Genomic DNA, 24460 nt, shown 5'->3' on the forward strand with positions numbered 1-24460 from the left:
CAGGAAGTTGGACATGGTTTTGTCCAGAGCATCAACTTCTCTTCAGGAAGGCAGGGCCTGAACACAGTCAGACCCATTTGTTCCACCGATGTATTTACATTAGATGCAGGAATGACAAGTCCTCCCAACTCAAACATCAGTTTGTCCTGCAGGTTTGGCAGAACCTCCAGATATTAAACACCACTTTCACGTTCATGGTGGATATCACCACCTGTGTCCATCTGCACAAATACAATGATTTGTTTCCAACTCTGTCATGAGACCGGACTACTTTTACAATGCCAGGGGGGAAATAACATGCGGACTCACTTTCCGAAAAATGACTCGGTATTTATTCATTGTTCTCCGACATACCTTTTCAATTGGACAACCATCTTGTAGAAGACAGGAATGTAAACAGGAAAGCAACCAGAGACAAGGAAATGAGAGGATGCTGTGAAATAAATGGAAAAAAAGTGGCCGCTGTTCTCGGGACCTACATGCGTGCGCAGAGGGAATGATAAACGGAGGAGGAGCGGTTGTTCTGCATGATCCGTCAGGAAATTATGGGTTTTATAGGAATCTAGTCCAGGAGCCAAAAGGTGGAGATGAATGGAGCTTGAAGGTTAAGGTTCATGTTTTTCAGCTGATGTTGGATCGGCTTTTCAATTTCACATGATAAACCCAGAGTGAGAGCTGAAGGATCAGGTTGGTGGTATTTAAGGATTCATCACAAGCTCCTCTGAAGATCACTAAACACACTGCTGGACGAAAAAGTGCCGTCCAGCAGTGTATTTAGTGATGTTCAAACCTCAAACTCTTTTTTTTTGCCCCTCGCTGCTTGTTTACATCCAAATAAATACATAAATTGATAAATTGTGATGGTGAAAGTTATGAAAATGACTTTTTTCTGAATCTTGAACCTTAGTTGGGGGAAAACCTGGATGTCATATGACCAGTTCTCTTCTTGTTTGTGTGGCATCTATCTCTCAGTCTGCATCCGTTTGAACTTTACAACATCAGGAAGACCATACCTGAGTATCCTGGTCCACAGCATGGTTATCTCTCAGCCGTGATGCATCATGCACAGTGAAAACCCCACTAATAGATCGGAACGTGGCAACACATCTGACGTTCCAGTAATCCAAAAGCTGCCCTGTTTCTCCAACACTTATTGACTTCTTCTGGGTTTGTCATAGCCGCCTGAATACAATTAATGTTGCAGTTGCTGCCAAGCATGACATCTGGGTCTGCAGCAGCTGTTCAAACTTAGTTACACCCATTTCTGCTTCTTCTGGGCCACTGTGGTCCTCTCAAGAAGTTTTGTCAGGTATGAACTGCCAAGGTGGACAAAAGCTGAACATTAAAGAAGTAAATTAATTTCCATTGAGGTAGTATTGTCAAAAGAATAAAATAAAAAAGCTTCAAGATATGCTGCTTCTACCTATTCCAAATGCATTGGTCAGTTATGTTTACTGATAAGGGTATGGATTAAAATAACTGACGTACAGCACGTTTCTGAGGGAAATGTTTCTTATATAAGAGAATATCCTTAAAAGTAAAGCACAGCTGCATTAAACAAACTTCAAACTATGATAAAGCAGGAATTTTCAGGCTTCAGAGGGTCAGCCAGTCCAGCCCGAGGATATTCCTTTGTGCCTGCCAAAGAGAGACGGTCAGCATTCTTCCTGCAGAATATGAATCCAGCACGAACTGCAGCCGAGACAATTGAAGTGAGCGAAGCAAGAGTCCTGCAGGCAACTGAGACTTTTACGGCTTTCATCCTGACTCCAAGTGTACATTAAAATGAGATCTGGACTCAGTGAAGCTCAAGCTTTAATTATTTATATACAGGTCTTGCAAATTCAGCAGGATCCCAACATAAGGTCTTAATGCATGGGATAGAAAGACAGAAGCTGGTATTTGAAACGGATCTGTACATATATGAGAGATGATTTCATTTGCAGCTATTACATGAATAAATGTAATATGAGGGCTTTGACAAACTTACCAACTGAGAGAAAAAGTCTGCTTTAATGAAGATGTTGTCTTCAAAAGTGCATTTGTATTTGTGTGTTTAATGATCCTGATTTTTCTTAAATCTTTTTTTCTCATGCTATAGGCTTACACATGTGCCAAAGCTGCCAGTGTAGATAATAAGCAGTTCCAGTCCCTGTTCCAAGATAAAACTAAATTAAGCATATAAACTGATAGATGATGGATTCTTCTTTTCTTTTTTTAACTTTATTAAAGAAGAAAGAAAGAACAAAAACAGTAGATATGCTCACCTGTTGATATAAACAAAATACAATAAAAGTTATGATATAAAGTATGTATAAATAATATATCCACAAACCAATATGTAAAAGAAATACACAAAAGAAGCAAATAAGGAGAAAAGTCTAGATAAAAAGTTTAGATACAAATCTTACACCTCGTTAAACCACCTGTCATATATCTCAATCGTTTTATCACTCTTTGCAAAATCTGTATATCTTAGGGATTGTTTATATAAATTAAATTCACTTGAAAAGTTGATAAAGCAAGACAGCAATTGGGCAAATGTACTTTTGTGTAAATTAAACTTACTTAAAATCAATAAGTTCAAGATGAATTTGATTCATTTTTATGGGCAAAGTAAGTGACCATAGATTTACAATTGAAATTCACTTTATATGTAGTTTTACCCGAAATATATTCTTCTAGTCTGGTCTAAAACGTAAGTGTATGTGTACAATGATACAAAAAAAATGCATTAATGACTGATTTGTTTTTACAAAAGGAACAGACATCTGGTATGTCTAAATATTTAGATAGATGTAAACTGATTCTTCTTTTCTTTGGTTAAATATAAAGCTGTCAATGATGTTATTCTTGCTGATATTTCACAATAAAAGCCTTTGCTCATTTTCCTTGAAGGCTTTTAATCTGAAAAAGATATGCCAAATGTTTTATTTGAGCTATGCGTGGGGTAACCATGATGTCCATTCAGCTGCACTGGGTTTTACAGAAACTGTAGACACATAGGCCCTTTATAAAACGCCCTAAATTGGACACCTTTGTGGGCCAAATATAGGGGGCCAATGAGAGATACAAGTGGACTAAATAGGCTAAGAAAGAGGCAAATTGTATGGATTCCATATACTTTCCCAACCATATGACCCATATTAGATACTTAAGCCACCAGGTAGATCCCATTCAGAGTTAATATGGGCAAACCTGGTTGGACTCATTTTGCATCAAACATATAGATTAACTGGATTGATGGAAGATCATTCTGTTCAGAGCATGCTCTGTTGTTGAAACATTAACACTTCCCACCAGCAACGCGTGCATAGCAACAAGTGCTGTCTATTTAAGTCAGTTTACACACAGAAGATCAAGCTGGGAGGAAGTTCAATTCAATTCAATTCAATTCAATTGTATTTATATAGCGTCTATTACAACAGAAGTTGTCTCTAGGCGCTTTCCAGAGACCCAGTACATGGACACAATGTGGAATCTGCAAGTCAGACACAAGATTGGCGTATTGAAGCCATGTTGATTTTCAAAATAAAACACCACAAGAAGGCTCTGACCAAGAACAAATCATCTAACTTCCGGGTGGAGGCTTACTGCAAAAAGCGAGCCCATCTTCACTCATCTCCATGTTAAAATATCCAACTTTACATTTTTACATCGTTCAAAAAACAGTTTTGGGTTCAATTGTTTGATTTAACAACGGTGACTATAGGGGGGGGTTCTTTTTGAACACGTCACAAGAGTTTATATAAAGCAATAAAAATGTATTTCTATGATGAACAGTCAGCTCAGCCAATGGCTAGCCGTTATCACCTCCTCATCCGTAATGGTCGTGCTACCACACCTACCAAAGCAATCAGCAGTTTGTATTGCCGGGGCGTCGGCTAAACGCAGCAGGAATGACTGATTTCACCATCAAATCAAAAATGCAAAATTAAATATTCTGTTGTAAATGTCTGCCGGCTGCTCAGCAGATATTTCGGCGAACGTGTATTTACGATTCTAGACAGGGCGAGACATGGCGTGAGAGTCATTTCTGAACAAACGGATTGCCGTGTGATACTCGGAAAACCTTCAGCTTAACTTATAATTGCATAAATCCTGGTGGGACCTGAGGACGGAGCTAAATATCGATCCAAAACTGGACATCAGCGCTCCGGCTCCCTGTGGGACCCAGTGGGTAAAAACCTAAACGAGAATGGCGTCAAGATCCAACTCGGACCCGAGGCCTCCAGGCCCCACCATATCATCCAACACCAACATGTGAGCTAAGCTCATCTGGACACGCGCTTTTAAGTTACTCAACCACATCATTTCATCCCTAAATGTAGCTACTTTTGGCACTTTTCCACTAGTACCTACTCAACCCGACTCAACTTTTCCACTAGGGGTCTAACGTGCTGAGTAGATACTTTTTCTGTAACTACTCTGCCGAGGTTCTAAGTGGCTGAGCATCTACAGGCCACCGATTGGTCGGGGGGTTGGAGTCAGACGTCTGAGTCAGGATGTGACATCAGCGAAAGAGCGAGTCTGACGACAGCTTCTTGTTCATTTTTTTCAACCAGCAATGGCAGCGCAAAAGTCTGTTTGGAGATCCAACTCTGAGGTGCAGATGTTCATAAACCTGGTGCTGAGGAGAGAATTAAAAAGGGATCTAGATGGAGATAAGAAACGACCAGATCTACCAGGAGCTTTGTCTCTTCATAGCTGCTCACGGCTCCAGCTGACTTTTCAGCAGCGCTGAGACAAACTAAAAAAATTAAAAAGCGTCGCCGCTTGAAACTTTTTAACTTGATATTGAACACAAGCCACAGACCCAGCAGCACATGTATCATCTCCTCCAGGTTCTACATCTTTAGTGTTGTTGTCTTCTTCATTTAGATCACACAATCAAATACGTCACAGCAGCTTCACTCCAACCTCCTACTTCTGCTCCAGGTGCTGAATTGTTCTGGAAAAGAAACCAGGCCGAGTTGAGCTGAGCTGAGATGAGTAGAGCTGAATAGGTACTAGTGGAAAAGTGCCATTAGTGTTACCCATAATCACCCTCAGCTCTTGTCAGCCAGAAGTATTATTGGCTGCTCTATAGAGGCAGATGCTCGTGCGAGTTTGGGGTTTAGAGTCGTCTTAGTACAAGTGTTCACATGTGAGGAAGCTCAGCATTCACGCCTTGCAGAAACTGTCCAATAAGAGAGTGTCTGGGAGGAGTTCCCAAAGGAACATAATGTCCCCAGCGAGTCCTGCGTCCGTGAGAGCCCTCCAGGAATCACAACCTCATCTCGGTGGAGGGGTTTGAGTGCCACTGCGACCCCAGGACTCCGTCATTGGGGGCTCCTGGGACTTGAAAAATCGAATTTAAATGCAAAAAAAAATATTAGCATCTAAACAGAATGATGCCAGGTAACAGATCAGGAAGCTGGACATGGTTTTGTCCAGAGCATCAACTTCTCTTCAGGAAGCCAGGGCCTGAACACAGTCAGATCCATTTGTTCCTTCGATGTACCTTAGATGCCGGAATGACAAGTCCTACCAACTCAAACATCAGTTTGTCCTGCAGGTTTGGCAGAACCTCCAGATATTAAACACAACTTTCACGTTCATGGTGGATATCACCACCTGTGTCCATCTGCACAAATACAATGATTTGTTTCCAACTCTGTCATGAGACCGGACTACTTTTACAATGCCAGGGGGGAAATAACATGCGGACTCACTTTCCGAAAAATGACCTGGTATTTATTCATTGTTCTCCGACATACCTTTTCAATTGGCCAATTGGTCCTGCGTCCGTGAGTCCCCTCCAGGAATCCCAACCTCATCTCGTGGAGGGGTTTGAGTGCCACTGCGACCCCAGAACTCCGTCATCGGGGGCTCCTGGGACTTGATAAGGTCTCCCAGGGCAAATTGATTCTGTGTCAAGAGCCTGCAAGTCATCAAGGGACACGCCGCCGGAGTTAAGGGCGTCTCCGTGCAGCCGGGGCTGGTGGAGAGACTTGGAGGTGACGGGTTTGAGGCCTGGGCTCTGCCTACGGGGGAGCTACGTGGGACCCCGCCGTGGAGACACCATCCTTATCTCTCCAGTTTGACAGGAACAGCTGTACTTTGTCACACACAGACCTGGCAAGAGTCCACGCAGCAGACACAGGAAATGACATCATATCACTAGCAGCTACTGTCCAATCACAAGGAAACAGCACGTCTGACCTTTTTTCTGAAGTGTTTTTGTTTTTTTGGTTCTGTGAAAGGTTAATGACTCTGGTCATGGTAAACAAAAGCCCACCCCACTAATGACGAGTTCACGCCCACAATCACTCATTAGGATAGTTTGTAAACAGAAGAACCTTTTTATTTTAGTCTCTTGTTTACAAACAAAACTTATGTAATTAAACTGTTGTTACTATGTTATGAAGCTCTATCTATCTAATAGGTGGGTGAATTGATTTGTGTTTGAAACTTTAGACTTTTTATGAATTTTGTTTGACTATTTGGTGTTTGACTATTCAAAATACACTGTAAAAAATAAAACACTTTTTTTTGTTTTTAAAAAAATGGTATGGAGACTTTTGAGATTTTAGTACAGATGTAGAAATTTATTTTCAGAAGGAAACAGGCTTTAAACTTACTTCACAGTGAGAAAAAGATTTATTCCAGCGACACTTTTTGTACACTCATCATTACAAGTTGCATTTGTGAAAACACCAAAGCACATTCGGCCTTTACATCATTCTTTCTTGACATACCAGATCCGCACAAATTGCCACACTTCTTCCTTTTCGAAACAACCAATCACATGCAGAGACAATCACGCCATACATCTGTAGGATAGCAGCTCCAGTTCCTTTAAAAACTCCACTCAAAATTACGCCACTCGAAACATTTTCTTTTCACCAAACAAACATGTGCAATGTACATGGAGGGAAAGAGAGGGTTGCATGACTCCCATTCAAAAGCTGAGGCCATTTAAAACCAGGCTGCAATTCTTTCTTTTTAGTGCGTTTTCTTTTTTTAAATTGGAAAGTAATCGGGTGCTTATTTAGCAGAAAAGCATTGTGTTGCCATGCACTCCCCAAGCTTTCCCTTCAATATGAAGGACTTAATCAGCTCTACTTCCTCCGCAGTTTTGCAGACGTCACATTGAGCGGGACATCTCCGTCATCAGTGCATACGAACCAATGCATCAGGCCCTTGAAAGGACCTTAAAGTCTCTTGTAGTCTGTATTTTTAGTCGGAAGGCACAAAAATAAGAAGGCACGTGAGTATTTTCTAAGAGAGAACTAAAAGAAATAACCCCCCCAGATACCCCTTCTTCCTGCCCCGGCTACTGTTCAATCACTCAATGGGTCAGCAAGAAGAAGAAAAAAAAAAAAAGCAGGTCAGTTGAGAACATTACACTTTTGTCTGGTTTGACTTCTGGTTCTGCTTTAAAAAAGCAGTGTGTTTGGTTCAGTTGAGTTTCTGTCTGCGAGACAGCCGAGCACGAAACCCACAGCCGGATCGGTGCTGAATGCCCTTTCAGGGCCTCTCATCGTTGTGCCAGTGCCACTTCGGCAAAAACGTCCCGGCGGTTTTCACCAGTAAGGCACATGGTTATCAAAGTGACCCCAGCTCTGCCAGCCGGGAAACAGTCCGCTGGACATGCGTGGGCTGCCGAACTGGTCAAACTCCAGGTCCAGTAGCTTCACCTCCCCGGTTTTGTGCTCCGAATGCTTTTTGTGCTCGGGGGCTGTCGTGCCGTTCCAGCTGACGTGTTTCAGCGTGTAGTTCTTGCCGTCGTTATTGTCCCAGAAGGTCTGGCCCTGCACCGTGAAGCAGATGCAGAACTGGACCGTGTGCTGGGGCGGCACGCAGGCCGGCAGCTCCAGGACGAAGGCGAAGGTGTCGGTGTCCTGGCAGCCGTAGATGTTGTTCATGAAGGTGCAGTCCACGTCGGTGTGGCTGGCCCACGAGTCGTGGGTGACGCGCACCAGCACCGACTTCTCAAAGCCCACGTTCCTGACCTTGACGGTGCCGGTCAGCGAGCGCTCCTGCAGCGAGCAGTTCTCCAAGCAGACGGAGTTCTGAATCAGCTTGTTCCGGAAGTCCAGGTAGTCGGCCGAGGGCTGTTTAAAGTCAAGCGCCAGGTTGCACACCGAGCTGATCTTTAGGTCCATGGTGGCCGTGCCCAAGTCGGTCATGTCGAACTGCAGCTCCTCCGCCAGCCCGGCGATCTGCTTGCTCTGGTACAGCTCGTCGTCGAACTTGGAGAAGACGTGGATGGCGGTGAGGGACATGCCCTTGGTGTCGGCGAACACCACCCTCTTCTTGCCGCCGTCCTCCACGGCCTTCTGCTGGTGGCTGAGGCAGGGTCGCAGCGGCTTGTAGCGCTGCGGGCCGTGGCTGCGGCCGCCGGCCTGGTTCAGCCGGTTCTTGGCCCGCTGCAGCTCCTCGTACGAGCTGAGGAAGCTGCGCAGCGGAGGCGGGGAGTGGCTAATGTAGAACCTCATAGCCACATCCATCGGCATGACTGGGCCGGGCATTGCTGATGGACTGAACGACGTGAGCACGCTGAGGGGAAAAAAGGGAGAGGAAAAGGGAGAGAAGGAGAACAGAACAAAGGGGTATTAGATAAGTGGCTTTTTGACGCAGTTTTTAGCCAAAATCTGTTTTAAAAAAAGGAAACAAACTCCAACTTCTAGACTGAAATCTAGTAAAATCAAGTTTAAACTTTTCTCTCATTCAAAAAGAAATCCATTCAAATTCAATCCATTCAATTGAAAATAAAGTGAACCCAGCTCTTCCCATGACCCTTACCTTGCAGCACTCATGGAATAAAGGATGAAACACCTCCGAGGAAAAGAAGTGAAAAGGTTTTCAGTCCTTCAGACGCTTGAATTCTGCAGCTTTTTTCTACAAGTGCATTGCTGCCGTCACTCCCCCCTTTTTCTGCTGCACCACTCGCTCGCCGGCTACTCCTCTCTCAGTGCCGGGGTTGCTCAGCACTCTGGGATTTCAACTGCCACAAAGGGACGATTTGCATATCCTATCATATGGTTCTCAAAGCAGCCAATGAGAGGACGGAGGAATATACCCAGCAGCCAATCAGCTCCGACGGGACATGGCTGCAGGCCAGCTGATGGGGGCGTGTCGCTTCATGACTGACATTCTTGGGCCTTTTGCCTCAGCTGCTATTTGAGAAGCGTGATGGACCCCTGCTGGTGTGGACGGTGATTGAACTGCTGCTCTCAGCCCGTCTCTGCCTCACCGTGACTCAGAGCCCCAGAAACGGCAGCAGGAGGACTATTTATGACTCCGCTTTCATTCCCAGGCTCCCCGCAACGGAGCAACAATAGAGAATCATTTCTTATCCAACATAAGTTTAAAAGTTTGCGTGGAAGTGTGGGGGAACACATATAAAACAAACACGGATACAATATTCAAACTTCAAAAAAGAGCAAGAAGGCTTGTAAATAAAGCGGCCATTACACTGCAAAAACTCCAAATCTTATAGGAATATTTGTCTTATAACTAGTTAAAATGTCTAATTTTAGTAAAAAAAAAACTCATTACACTTAAAACAAGACAAAACAACAATTTTCACCTGTTTCAAGTAGATTTTGACTTAAAATAAGTAATTTTTCTGGTAATGACTCTTGTTTTAAGTGTAATGAGATTTTTTGACTAAAAATTAGACATTTTAATTAGAAATAAGACAAATATTCCTGGTAAGAGTTTGAGTTTTTGCAGTGTAGAAACCCACTCTTCATCAAGCTGAGAACACTCAAATTTAAGGGTCTGTTCGACTTCAAAACTATACAAATCATGCACAAAGCGAATCAGCATCGGTTGCCACGAGACATTCAGAAGTTGTTTCAAATAAAAGAAAATAAACACAATCTCAGGGGAATATGTAATTTCAAAAAACAGCACGTACGAACAAACATCAAAACCCATTGTGTATCAGTGATGGTCGTTAATCTGTGGAACAACTGCAAAGATTAAATGAAATCATGCAAATCACCTAGTAAGTTTAAACAAATCTTTAAAATCAATACTCTTAATGGATACAAAATGGAAATGGACACATGAACTGACAGCCAATGACCAAAGTGCCTTGCTCAGCTGAAACACCTTTTCTTTCTCTGTTATGCTTTTCTTTTGGAGTTCTGTGAAATGAAGAAATTGTAAAAACAGAACATTAGACGTTGTAGGACTAGAAACGTTTTTTGAAACTTCATCCTACACCCTTTCCAACAGGAAATATGTATCTACATATAGATTTGTCTCTTTAATTTGCTTATGTTTTTTTTGGTATATACATTTTATGTATTCTGATTATTTTTTGTTTTAACCTGTTTGAATTTTTTTTTAAAAAGCCTGTTTTTACAGTGGGAATAATTACTTTTCTGTTGTTTCTGTTGCATCCACTGAATCACCACAATCCCTCGGCTTTCTTTTTCTGGTTATTGATCGTTTGCCGTGAACGGCTGTCCCTCTGTGGGGTTAAAGTCCTGGGTTCTGACCGGACCACAGCAGAAGGGGCGGGGGGTTCTTTTTCTGAAGCCATTCTGTGGTTTTTATGAGATTTTACTTCTGGGCTTTGGGTCACCTGACTTCTACTGTGCCGAACCTCAGCTGGTGGACACCTGATATTATCCTAGAAGATGTTTACGTGGGAATTTACTTCCCTCTCCCTGATGGGCAAAGGCCCAGGCCCCGACATACAAAGGCCTTGGAGTATCAGTCAAAAAAATACATGCTGCATGCTTGGAAATATTGCTCGCAGCCAACTCAAAAACAAGTTAAACTAGAATACAAAACCAATTCAAAATCTTGTACATTCCACGGAGAGACACTGTGAAAGTTCTTGAGACCTGTGCAGCATTTAAGTTTGCTGAAATAGTGATAAATATCTTTTTAAGTTGATTTGATGTTCAGTCAGGAGTTTCTGTAATGAGTCTTTCCTCCGCGGTACTGAACTTGGTGATGAACTCAGTATGAAACAGAGATGCACTGCAAAAACTCAAAATCTTACCAGGAATATTTGTCTTATTTCTAGTTAAATGTCTCATTTTTAGTCAAAAAAATCTCATTACACTTAAAACAAGAGTAATTACCAGAAAAATAGCTTGTTATTTGACCATTTTCACCTGTTTCAAGTAAATTTTCACTTGAAATAAGTAGAAAAATCTGCCAGTGGGACAAGATTTATCTTCTACAAGCAAAAAAATCTTGTTCCACTGGCAGATTTTTTTACTTATTTTAAGTGAAAATCTACTTGAAACAGGTGAAAATTTTAGTTTTTTCCAATGACGAGTCTTATTTTATGTGTAATGAGATTTTTTTTGACTAAAAACGAGACATTTTAACTAGAAATAAGACAAATATTCTTCTTAAGGTTTTGAGTTTTTGCAGTGTGTTTGTCAGGTCCGGTGGCATCGAACGACAAGATCCGTTACCAGGGGTGAGTGTTGTGTACCCCAACGCAAAACTGCAATTGGGAAGTCATCATTTTCCTGTATTGCAACGACTCAATGGAATATTCTGCCAACTGACATTTTTTCATGCAGACGAACCTTCTCACATCTTGCCAAGCGTTGGTTACTGTCAAGACAAGTCTGTATGCATTCATGAAGTGTGTTGTGTGTGTGTGTGTGTGTGTGTGTGTTGGGGGGGCAGCCCAGCTTTAAATCTTAGGTTTTTCTTTTTTCTATACTAAATTTTATGTACTATTCCATCAACCTGCCCAGGGACTACAGGTGGAAAATAGCAAGCTGCTACAACCTGGAACAATGCATATTCTCCTGTACAAGATTAATATTGTGCACTGTCCCTGTTTTGAAATAAATTACAATTACAGTTGAAGCCTTCAGCAGGGACTCGTGCGTCTTCTTGACCTCACTAAGGTTTTGGTCATGGTCCCTTCATGGAGTCGTCTTCGCTGACTCCATGGACTTCTAGAAAGAGTAGCTGCAGTCATAAACGGTGTCTGTTTGTGGAAACTTTGTCAGATCGTGGACCGATATATGCCGAGACACTTTTTATCCTGTTTGAGCCTTTTGCAGTTACCGTTAATCGTTTATCTTCAGAGATCTCTTTCTCACATCAGCAGATGCTTCTTATCAGATTTCAAAAGTTTGAGTGATTTTCATCTCATTTGGAAAAGTTGCAGTGAGAGGACTGTTAACACGTCATGATTAATGAGGTGATGATCATTAATCACCATGATTGACGAGGCCTTGTGAGGCTCCTTTGTGTAGCAGAGCTGCAGATTGCTCTGATACATTGATCGCACTGGAGAAAGTTTCAGTTCCAGCTGTTGTTGTGTTTGATTTCCACACATGTTGACAGAGAATCTATTTTTAAAGTTTATTTGCCTTATTGATTTTCAGCTCTGTGTTAAATATTACCCCCGACTCGACCCATCAGGGGGGAGTTTGAAAGCGCCACAGGCCTGGGAGAACTGGACTCGTCCGTTCCTCCTGCTCTCCGGTGTATTACTCAGGGTCACACCGTCACATGCTTGGATCTCCACTGAGACCATTCCAACCAGATCTTTATTAATCAGCTCATATCAAAGCTGAGACCAGAGTCCCTCGAGCCTTGGGTGTTCTTTCTTAGTTTTTTCCTTCAACATCAGGGATGATGCGTTGAGCGTCCACTCTGGTTGGCATTTCAGTTTAAAGTGGCAACCTTTCTGCACACGTCTTTGGTTGAAATATCTTAAGTGGTGGAAAACTCAAACAGCTAAGAAGTAAAACAATACCAAATTATGATGGAGTAACATTTTTAGACATTCAGTAATCAAATGTTTATCATGTCAGCTTGTACTGAATAAATCTGAACTAGCAGATGTCCAGACTCTTGACTGGTACTGTACGTAAAGCTTGATCAACTCTTCTGTCTTTCGTTATTTACAGATAAGGTATTATATCTTGCACAGTACTGCCTTAGTTGAGAACCATGAAAGCTCTCCTGTTGAGAAATTATTAATTTTTAACAGGAAGAGAGATATCTGTAAGCCTATTTTATAAAGCTCTGTGTTTCACACCCCCGGTTGGGTTGATCAAGCTTAAAGGCACAAGGGAGAAGGAGCTAAACATAATAATTGATGATGAAGAAAGGAAGGATGTATGGAGACAGGCTAAATCAATTTCAGTTTGCAATCACGCCCAAGCAATACAGTTAAAAATTATACACAGAATGCACAAATCCCCCAACCGTAGACATCACTTCAATCCTACTCTCACCCACGTGCCTTAAATGCAAGATAGAAATTGGTACCTAACTAATTGATTTGGTCATGTTGTAAACTGCAAGTGTATTGGTCTGATGTGCTATCTGAAATAGAAAATATATTGGACTTAAAACTGGAGATGGACCTCGTATCTCTCGTATTGGGCCTCCCAACACAACACTTGCAGTGGATCAATGAAAAAGTAGCAACTGTTCAAGGCTGTTAAAGAGTGGTGTTTGATCTGGTGCCATTAGAGAACCTTACATGTTTATTACATTCAAAAACAGACCAATTCTATAAAGTTTGGGAGCTCTACTTGAACTATGTAGAGCCTGATGTCTCTAATATCATGTTGCAGGGACTTTCTTGACATACTGTTATCTATATGGATCTGAGCTGGTTTTGTTTTTGTTCTGTTTGTTTGTTTGCCTGTTTTGCTTGTTATTTCTATGGATCATATTATGTATCAGATAAGATAAGATAATCCTTTAATAGTCCCACAGAGGGGAAATTTGCAGTTCACAGCAGCAAAGGGGGATAGTGCAAAAAACAAGAGGCATCAATAGAAATATCTTTACTTGTAAAAGTGAAAAATTTATAAAAATATTGTTTAAAAGAAAACAAAATAGCTCTTCTGTCTTTCATTTGGGGAAATAAACACTTCAAACCTGCCTAATCACATCAGTCAGAAAGTAGTAAGTCCAGGTTCAAACCCCTGTTCCACTAGCATTTAAAAGCAGGTCCATCACGTCCACCAGTGGTGTACCGGACCAGCCGGACCAGCCGGACCAGCCGGACCAGCCGGAGGGTCTGTGGCTTTAAAAATACCTGCGCACCAACGGCGCCAGAGAAGATCCAGGTCCTGCGTGCGATAGCTGCCCGCAGGCCACAGGAATCTAAAAGCGGTTCATAAGCCGGTCTAAAATCACCTGGATATGTCCTTCACCTCCAACTGCAGCTGAGTTACAGCCAGGCAGGGAGCCCATACGGTTCTCTGCACTGGAGCCAGGACAGAGTTTTGAGGTCACAACGAAATGTCTGACATTTAGTTACAGATGCTGTACAAAAATTTACTTTTCCACCATACTGTAGATCTAAAGCTCTGTTACTGTCAGCTGTTTTAAGAGACACGTTTGGCCTAAGTTTGGGCTACTTTTGCACTCATGGCTCAGTTACGGCACTTCTATGTGTTATTTGGGCCAGTCGATGTCAAATCTACACATGTATACCACTTTTATTTTTCATTTAAATTTTTAACCAGACTGTAAATGTGTTTATATGTTTATTTCTGCTGCAAAGCGGGATATTTTATCATGAACGTGGATCGACTCACATTTGTAAACCCTACTGGTCAGTACTGGTACTGCAGCTTTTCTTACTTTTGCATCAATTGACTGAAAAAACTGGACCTTTTGATTGGGATACAACACGTTTAAAAAGATAAGAAAAAAAGAGATACATTAAAAGGGATTCAGCTTGTTTCTTCTGGGGTTTAGTGAGTAAAACATGATCTGAGGTTGAAGGTGGATGGAGATAAAGATGAGGGGTTGGATAATTATACTCAGATCGGGGTTTGTGATGTCACAGATATCTGAAATCAAAGGATCTCTCACAAAGAAACAGAGTTGTTATGCTGGTAGTCACTTCAGACGGCCAAAAAGGAAAAAGTCTTCCTGGTTATTCATATTTGGTCAGGCTACAAGTCAAAGACGATTGAACCACCAAAAGGATGTTACTTCCAAACCTGCAAACCAGAGGGCAGGGTTTCTTTTTGTCACACTTGTTCTGTTTACATGTGAATCATTTGCAGGGAGACTTTAGACTCACGTACCGAGCACGCCATTTTCACATGGTCAAAAAGGCAACAGACAACGTTTATCACAGCCTTGTCTGGATGATAATCAATAACGTGGCCTCGGGATTGCATCAGAAAATAGATTTCTTAATATAGCAGCAACAAACACAACCCTAACATTGATCAAAACTGCTATTAAAAAAAAAAGATGAAGACAAAAGATGTTCACTCATGATTCATTTCAAACAAAACGTCCTGCTTTCATTCTCTGATAGCCCATAATAGTTATTGTAATAATAAAATTTTATTTGAAGAAAGGGAAACCGTTTATGATTCATTTTGTGGTCCTTTAGTGGATGCTTTGTTTTCTCTGCTCGGCTCATCTGTAGATTTTTTCTTTTTTTTATGTATTTTTTTTGGTGGTCATACAGTAGTGGAGTCTTCAATATTATCTGCTGACTCTCTGAGAGCTCTAATGATCATGCAGCGTGCATGTGGCCATGCCAGAGTTACAAGTCTGGGATTTCCAAGTAAGCCTGGAAAAGAAAGGTTAAACAAAAATAATATTCCGCTGAGCCCGCGGCAGCACGAACCGAGCTCAGCGGATGAAACGAAAGTTAAATAACACGAATTATGTAAAGGATGGGGGGTAAAAGATGGCAGTATTACATTTCACTTACTCAGGAGAAGCTTCCTCATTGTTCCCTGCAGTTTTAGACATTTTTACACTTTCAACAAATTTAGAAACAACAATCAATAAAATTCTTTTTTACTTGTTATTGTCATTTCCTTCATACAATCATCTTTATATTTAATACATGCCAAAAGGTCTAGGGCAATTTTAGTGCTTCCATGGAACTGAGAAAAAAAAAGATTTTAAACAGGCGAAGTCAATGAGCGTTTGGTTTTAAAGAACTATATAGATAGATGGCTACTTCATTCATCCTGAATGAAATTCAAATGTATTTATTTTTTTAACCCATCACTAGTTAGACTAATAGCAGTGGGCTGTCTTTATAATGGTGCCTGGGGAACAATTAGGAATAAGGGCTTGGAGGCCTAAAGTGGTATATTTATGGTTGCCCTCCAGACCCAAGCCCACCTCTGTAACCACTAGATGAAAATCAATGAAAGATGGGAATACACTTGCATATTCGTGCCTCAGCAGGGAATGATATTATCAAAATGTTCCGGGAATCTCCAGGAATATCCGGCAATTTTGGGCAAGGGTCCAAGTCGACTGCAAGAATTATACTGGCTTGTGCACACAGTGGTCCCATCAAAACACGAAACATGGATTAGTAATAAAAAATGTCGACCCCATCCAGAAGCAGCATCCACATCTCTGGGCTCAGAGGGACCTGGGATGGACCGAGTCACGAAAGGTCTTTACTGCTTCTGTGACAACAACAACCATGAGATTTGAGATGAAATCAAGAGCACGTCTTTTAGTGAAAGCACATTCTGGTTTATCGCCAGCGGGCAGCTTTTCATGACAACACGTTGTCTCCATCTCCATGACTTTTTTTGCAACTCTTACTCAATAAAAACTTTAGAACATTTCCCCCCCGCCATGTTTATCCAAAAGTTGCTGAACTGTGACGGTATCATTTCAAGACAATTAGGACACGACAGGCTGGACATGTTACTTAAAAGCTATGAACGATAACTCCTCTTTAACATGAATAAACATGGCAGCTCATGAAAAATAAGAAGCTAACAAATCTACCAATGGCTAAACAGTTTGTTGACCCCCCCCCCCCAAGTAACCAAGTAACACCTAGGGCGTCAGTGGGGGTGGCAGGGAGAAATCCCAGGTACTGTTAACCCATCTGGCCATCACAAGGGTATTTTGGGTCATTGAGGTCACATGAAGGTTCTTTCTACAAACTTCCTGTAATTACTGGGGAAAACCATGAAATGAAGCGTGATGGTTAACCCAATCTCTCTTCAGAGGAGCTCACTGGAGTTTAATAGTCTTCCTCACTCCAGAATTAGGGAATTATTGTAATTTCTCCAAGGAGCATCCCATAAACCTTAGATGTAGGTGGACTGGTGGCTTTTGACGCAACTCGCCCCCCCTTATGATCCAGGTCCCGAAGCAGCTATTTAGTCACTCGTATTTATAATTTTGTTTTGTATGCTCTTCGCTGCAATGGCCTGTGCAGAAAATGACCCTGCAATGTGGTAAACTGCATGCAGTCCACCTCCACTCATTCAGAAATGGGCCACAAGAAAGAAGCCTAGGTACGCTTCTCCCTAAATGTACCACTTGCATTTTGTGTTATTCATTAAATATAGAAATGTGATCACTTTAATGCGTTTTTATGGATTTACAGCATAAATCATAATGGCTCTGCCCCAGATCTTTCGGGCATGAACCCTGCACAACGTAGCGGATAGGAACGTTTTGTGTTTGTGATAAGATAAGCTGATCTTTCAGTTGATTTTAACCTACTTTTTTGACCCAGTGTCTACAGTTTTCTTTTTGTGACGCTGAAGAGACGAGACGGCACCTCTGTAACAACAAACATGGTTTTATAACTCATTTTTGAGAGGATGGTTATGTACTCTACCTGGAGATTTTATGCTGGTCATTTGTTGAAGCCAGAATGATGTGAGACTAACAGAAGTCCTTTTATGTCCTCTTTAATACTCTCAGATTAATTCTTCAACTCTGCTTTTTGTTCCACTCATTTATGTGATGGTAAATTTAGCAGAATTGGGGAAACGTCAGCAACCGTTGACTAATGTTGGTAACTCGCCAACACTCCAGCGCAGCTATCCACTGGTTGTCCTCTTTACACAAATTAAGTAGTTTCTAATTGCCATGTTTTTTCCTAAACCAAATTTTTTCTTGAATTCTCTGGTCATCGGGTTCATTATTTCAAAAAGGCAGTGTTGTTTGAATTGATTTTTCATCCTTTCAACGTCACAACTCATGTGTCTGATTCTTAAACAGTTCAGATAATTTAATGCCTTTATAGACATACAGTTCGAAATATGCTTTGCAGGAGTGTTAACCTTTTTATTTACACAATATATGGTGAGGTGTCAAATGAAAGTTATGGGGTCAGATGTGACAGATCTGAAGACGGACAGGAACAGATCTCATTACACTGTTACGATCTTTGCTTGACAGGCTGCCAACTGGCCCAGATACTATTCACATAGTGATAAAGGTGGCAGAGGAAACGGATCAGGAGAGGCCAATCGAGCACTGTGACTGGCTGACGGGGGTCACATGACATGGATTTCTTTAAAGACACTGACAACTCAGAGGTTATGTATGACTTTAATTCCCACAAGCATATTTGATCCGGCAGAGCCCCCTCTTATCTGACATAGCTGTATGAGATCCAGAACAAGAATAGCCATGATTCTTTCCATGTGTAAGTTCATTTTGAGAATGAGAAAATCACTGCTCTTCAGGGTCAGATTCAGTTTTAATAGGTTCCTTTTAAAGCCCTTGATTAGCAATAGACAGCAGCAGACCTTCAGACTGCAGGAGTTCATCTTCAAAGCAGAAACCAGACCTCCTGCAGAAACCTGCAAACCATTCAGCACTGTTTCTGTCCATCTTTAGAGCAAAACAGAAATGAAAGCAGTTTACAACTACTCTGAATGTAAATTTGCCATTGCACTCCTTTGTGTTTGGTCAAGTTGGCAAACCGGTTTAAAAAAAAAAAAAAAAATTAGAAAGATCAATAAATAAATTGATCTTCTGGCTTTCTAGGCGCAGCCAGGGGCCAGAGGAGATCCGGTTTTGGAACCTCAGGATTTCATCTCTGCTTTTTGCAGATGATGTTGTCCTGTTGGCTTCATCGGACCGGGACCTTCAGCATGTGCTGGGGCGGTTTGAGGCCGAGTGCGATGCGGCAGGGATGAGAATCAGCACCTCCAAAACCGAGGCCATGGTTCTCCATCGGAAAAGGGTGACATGCCTTCTCCGGGTGGGTGGAGAAGTCCTGCCTCCGGTGGAGGAGTTCAAGTATCTCGGGATCTTGTTCACGAGTGAGGGAACGATGGAGCGGGAGATTGAGAGACGGATCGGTGCAGCGTCCGCAGTTATGCGGTCGGTGTACTGGACCGTCGTGGTAAAGAGGGAGCTGAGTCGAAAGGCGAAGCTCTCGATTTACCGGTCAATCTACGCACCTACCCTCACCTATGGTCATGAACTTTGGGTAGTGACCGAAAGGACAAGATCGCGGATACAAGCGGCCGAGATGAGTTTCCTCCGCAGGGTGGCTGGACGCTCCCTTAGAGATGAGTTTCCTCCGCAGGGTGGCTGGACGCTCCCTTAGAGATAGGGTGAGGAGTTCGGTCACCAGGGAGGAGCTCGGAGTCGAGCCGCTACTCCTCCACATTGAGAGGAGTCAGCTGAGGTGGCTTGGGCATCTGTACCGGATCCTCCTGGATCCTCCCTAGGGAGGTGTTCCAGGCATGTCCCACCGGGAGGAGACCCCGGGGAAGACCCAGGACACGCTGGAGAGACTATGTCTCTCGGCTGGCCTGGGAACGCCTCGGACTCCCCCCGGAGGAGCTGGAGGAAGTGTCTGGGGTGAGGGAAGTCTGGGCATCTCTGTTGAGGCTGCTGCCCCTGCGACCCGGGAACGGATAAGCGGCGGACGATGGATTGGATGGATGGATGGAAATTGATCTTTAAGCATGTGAACAAAACTCTCAGCTATCTCTGAAATGACGTCAAACTGACCAAACTTGATGGATTCCATCATCATTTGAACCTTAGACTTCAAATAGCAGAGTTCAGCCTGGGCCACCCTTGGTAAATTGCCGTGGGAGTGACAACTCGTTTTATGGATTGGGTGGGGATATAGTTCACATTTGTCATGTCAATGATTAATTTTATATTATTTTAAAAGAGCTATAGAGATGATTGTTCAGAACTCCCAAAACAGACTGTTTTCTGTTATTTTGGTTAAAAAAAAAAGCTTTGTACTTTGAAATGTGACATTTTGTCGATGATGGTTGAAATAAATTCTCCTGCATGGCCCTAATACTGTTCCATACCCCAGACCTCATGTGACTTACCAAAAATCTCCAGCTGTCTAAAGGACATCGCCCCAGAAATGTGGTTTTCTGTCAAAATGAATTTCAAGTTCTGTTTTTTTCAAGCTTTTTTGTTTTTCTGGGGTCTTGCTTTTATTTCATGGAGTTTGTTGTATCATATACCGTACTTGAAGCTGTAGTCAAAGGAGGATGAAGACCTTTGGAGATAAACCCTTAACCTTTTAACATGCTGATCAATAATTGTCTTTCTGACCTTCTCAGACGACTCAGATGAGCCAGTGGAGAGTTTTCTCCCTTTAAAGGGGACTTATTATGTCATCTAATACCTATTTTAAACGGGCCTTGAATGTCTTAAAAACAAGCTTTTGATTGTTTTTGCTAAATAAATTAGAAATTCAGACTCTGAGTGGGCGGGGCTATGATAATGAGGCTCTGTGCTGATTGGCTGCCTGAATGACGCGATACACCGCTACGAGAAAATGGCGGAAGCTCCGGCCGGCTGAGTTACCGTAACATCCGTAACATCGTGTTGTAACTGCATGCAATGCGAGCAAGCGTCAGGGACAAATTCAATTCCATCCATCCATTTGCTTTATTTTCTATTGGACTGTCCTAACTGGACGCAGCGACGCAGCGCAACGCGCCGTTTTGAGCTGAACATTTGTCGGACTTCCTGCTTCTATTTTCTTCCTGTCGCTCGCGTTGAAAGCCGGTTGAAAGCGCTGTAAGAAACAGTCATGATGAGGAACGGCTGATCCAGTTAGTTGAAATGAGAAGTTATCTCTATGATTCCTCCTCATTTCGCTACAAAAACCTCAATAAAGTTCAGCTGCTGGAGGGAGATGGACAGAGAGCGTCCGATGTCACGATAGTCGGACGCTCGCATGCAGTTAGGACACGGTGTTTAGTTGTGGACGTGGTTTGCATTTTGGTTACGTAATGAAAATCAGCAGAATCTGAACGGCTCGTAGATCCACATGACACTGGACGGCTCATCCGGGCGGCTGTACAGACACTGCAGAATTTGGTTACTTTCCTACTTCTCTGAGTTGGCAGGCTGAGGGGAGACCACTTTATATATGTTAAAGCAAGAGAAAACCTGTTTTTCATAATAGGTCCCCTTTAAATGAGCGGATTAGTTGGTTAAAGACACTTTTAATGTTAATTAAGGCTAAGAGTTACTTTGAGTCGTGTGATTTATGATCAGGGTGTAAACGATGAGCAATAAATAATGACTTTCCACACTGTTATCACCTTTCTGAGTCAAATACCGAAGGCTTTGCAGGTTCATAAGAGGGAGCTGCTTTTAATTCAATGGCTTGACTGACCCGTGAGGCCGATGAGGCTCAGCTCTGTGCGCTGATTAGTTCAGGTCACTTCTTGCAGCGTATCTGTGATGGAAATTCATTCAAAGAGGATGTACCAGTCTGTTGCATGTGTCTCAAAGGAGATGAGGAAAGAGGCTTCAGGGGGAGGGAGGAGGATAACGGCACCAGAGCTTATCTTTATCTGCTTTGTGCTGCTGGATCCGACGTGTGCACTTTTTTACCGTGTGACTTTCAACGTAACATATCTAATGGAAGCTTGTGTGTGTGTGTGTGTGTGTCTGTGTGCGTGTGCGTGTTTGTGTTTGTTTGTGTGTGTGTGTGTGTGTGTGTGTGTGTGTGTGTGTGTGTGTGTGTGTGTGTGTGTGTGTGTGTGTGTGTGTGTGTGTGTGTGTGTGTGTGTGTGTGTGTGTGTGTGTGTGTGTCTCTTCTGCAGAGGGGAATGGACCAAGATAAGATTAGCCTGCAGTACGTGTTTTGAGAGAGGTAGATTTCTTTTTCTTCTTTTAATTATTAACTATCTAGTTTTTGAAGAGCGAACCTAAACAAGCAGTGCTGAAACAAAAGTGAAGTTTCAAACCCAAATTAAAGCTGCAAGCAGCGATAAACGGGCCCTCGCACTCTTGTGCACGTTCAGGCTGCAGTGGAAGCTTTTATGACTTGATGTACATTCTTCAGGCCTGGACATTTAGCAGATGAAATCACCCACGACTCTCTATATCAAACCATTCAAAAGTTATGGCAGAAAGTAGGAACTATCAGATATCAACCAATCAGATGAAGGGGCGGGGCTAATTTGCAGCAATTATGTTCAAGGACTCAAAACCGAGTCCTATGACACCACCCACAAGTCTTTATGTCAAACCAATCAAAAGTTATGGCAGAAAGTAGGAACTATCAAATATGGACCAACCAGATGAAGTGGGGGCACGCTTTTAGGCGTCTATCGTCGCCACAGTAACGCTTTTGACTGAGAAAAGTAATGCGTGTTGTCGCAGGATGGAGACGCACATTTTGATGTATAACACTCCTGGGTGCACGTTACGGTTCGTGACATGTTCGTGACATGATACAGGTGTGTACCGATTTTCGTGCATGTACGCCAAACCGTATTGTGGGGCTTGAGGCACAAAGTTTTCTAGGGGGCGCTGTTGAGCCATTAGGCCACGCCCATTAATGCAAATCATGAAATATCAAATATTTCGCCAGGCCTGACCTATGGAAGAAAATAAAAGGCTCAAAAAATATATCCTTCTCCTAAGTGGGATCAAAACAGGGTGATACAAAAAATAAATCACAAACAAATAAAGAGCACATGTAACAGCAGGGAGTGTAACTCAACCTATAAAGTGCAGTTGGGCTATAATTAGCTAATACTTCAGATTCTTTGGAACAGATCTCTCTTTGCTCATATAATGTATTCAGGTGAGGAACCTCCTTCCCATACATCTATCCAGCGTTGTCTGCTTTTGACGGGGGGGTCGCGCTCTCTGCATCGGTCGTGTGTTTGGCTGCAAGTGGTATTTGAGACTCAACGCACTTCGATGGTAATTCATTTCAAATCCACAGTACATGCAAATAACTTTAGTCTTGTCCAGCGAATACTCTGGCATCTTTTTGAAAGTCAACTTGCCTTGGGTCACGGTATAAAAATCCAGCCTCACTCTTGGCTCAGTAGATTCTGAGTGAAGGCAATACTTCATCACAAGAGGAGAAAACAAGCATGTTGATGGAAATGCGGTCATTTTCTCATCACTTTGAAATATTCCTGATGAAAATCCAGTATATTCGTTTCCTAATTTTCTTTCCTTTTCAGTCACAGTACCTCGCTCATTCAGTGCACCAGAGTAGGATTTCAACGGCGCCAAAACCGTTCACGTTAATCATCTTTATTAAACTTTCAAGGGAAATGTGGAAACATTAAACATTAGTGGTTTTTTTCTTTTATTTAAAAGTATTCATACTCATAGTACTTCTTGGGAGGCAGAGACGGGTAAACTTGGGGAAAAGTGCACCAAGGGAATGTAATTTATCTTTTCTTAAACTTAACCAAACACTTTTCGTGGTTAAACCTAATTCGGTGATTGTGTTGTTTCACTCTCATCAAGTAATTGTGATCCTCAAACTTAACTAACTTAAGTTATTTTTCCAGGAAGACCCCAACCAACACAGCTCTGTTTGGATCTCTTGAACAAGATTCCTCACTGCTGTACCCCAATCTGCACTGCAGGAAATGAAATCTCCTGTACCGTTATGGTCTTGGCTGAGGAATTACAATTAGAACCAAAATAGCAGCAAGGTTGTATTTGTGGTTGCAGCACACTATGATCTGCAGCCCAGATACTGAGGTGTTCCCAAGCTAACCAAGCAATAATATCTCTCTGGCCAGTCCTGGGTGTAAACCCAGACCTTGGTTCCAAAGGGACATGGCCAAAATATCTAAACCTGGACCTGGACAGCCCGCTCTGACCAGATTCTCACACCACCTCATTTGGCTCCTTCAGAAGTGACCACTCACTCAGCGTGGACATTGATCTCTTTACTCTGTTCCAAGGGGGATTCTCACCCACTTACCGAAGAAAAACCGCTTTGGCTTCGTGACCAGCGCCCGAGGAAATCGCCCTCTGAGTCAGTGTGCCGTTTGCCCATCTGGTCCAGAGGTTTTGTGGACTTGGAGATGGCTTACATCCGTAGTGTCCGTCCCAAGGTCGGTGTGGGGTGATGAGCCCTTGGCCGTGGGGCCTTCAGCTGTCGTGCAACCTGAGGGACAGCTGTGTTTGGACTGCTGGCAGGAAGTCAAATACACTTCAGATGGGGACTCGACTCAGCCAAGGCTGTCTTTTTTTCTTCTTCTGTTCATAACCCTCATATATGGAAGAGTATTAAGGCCATGCAGGAGAAAATATATTTGAGAGGGGAAGATTTTTTTTATTGTGCACTTTGGGAAAAAAGTCGAAATGTCGAGAAAAAAGCCGAAATTTCGTGACTAAAGTCGAAATTTCGCCTTTTTTCTCTTTCTCATTTCAACTTTATTCATGAAATTTTGACGTTTTTTTTTAAATTGTATTTCAACATTATCTCAACATTTCAACTTTT

At 42.4% G+C, this 24460-nt stretch overlaps 1 protein-coding gene across 1 annotated transcript; it reads right to left on the reverse strand.

Moving 5' to 3' along the window:
* Positions 1 to 6569: 6569 nt before the first annotated feature.
* Positions 6570 to 8968, reverse strand: LOC133463798 (protein phosphatase 1 regulatory subunit 3C-B-like). The gene is made up of 2 exons (XM_061745518.1): positions 8791 to 8968; positions 6570 to 8544 (listed from the first exon to the last, which is right to left on the reverse strand). Exons 1-2 carry the CDS (start codon positions 8802 to 8804, stop codon positions 7569 to 7571), a joined length of 990 nt encoding a protein of 329 aa, XP_061601502.1. The 5' UTR covers positions 8805 to 8968; the 3' UTR covers positions 6570 to 7568.
* Positions 8969 to 24460: the final 15492 nt, after the last annotated feature.

This window comes from Cololabis saira, chromosome 17 (assembly GCF_033807715.1).
Source record: "Cololabis saira isolate AMF1-May2022 chromosome 17, fColSai1.1, whole genome shotgun sequence".
NCBI classification, from domain to species: Eukaryota; Metazoa; Chordata; class Actinopteri; order Beloniformes; family Belonidae; genus Cololabis; species Cololabis saira.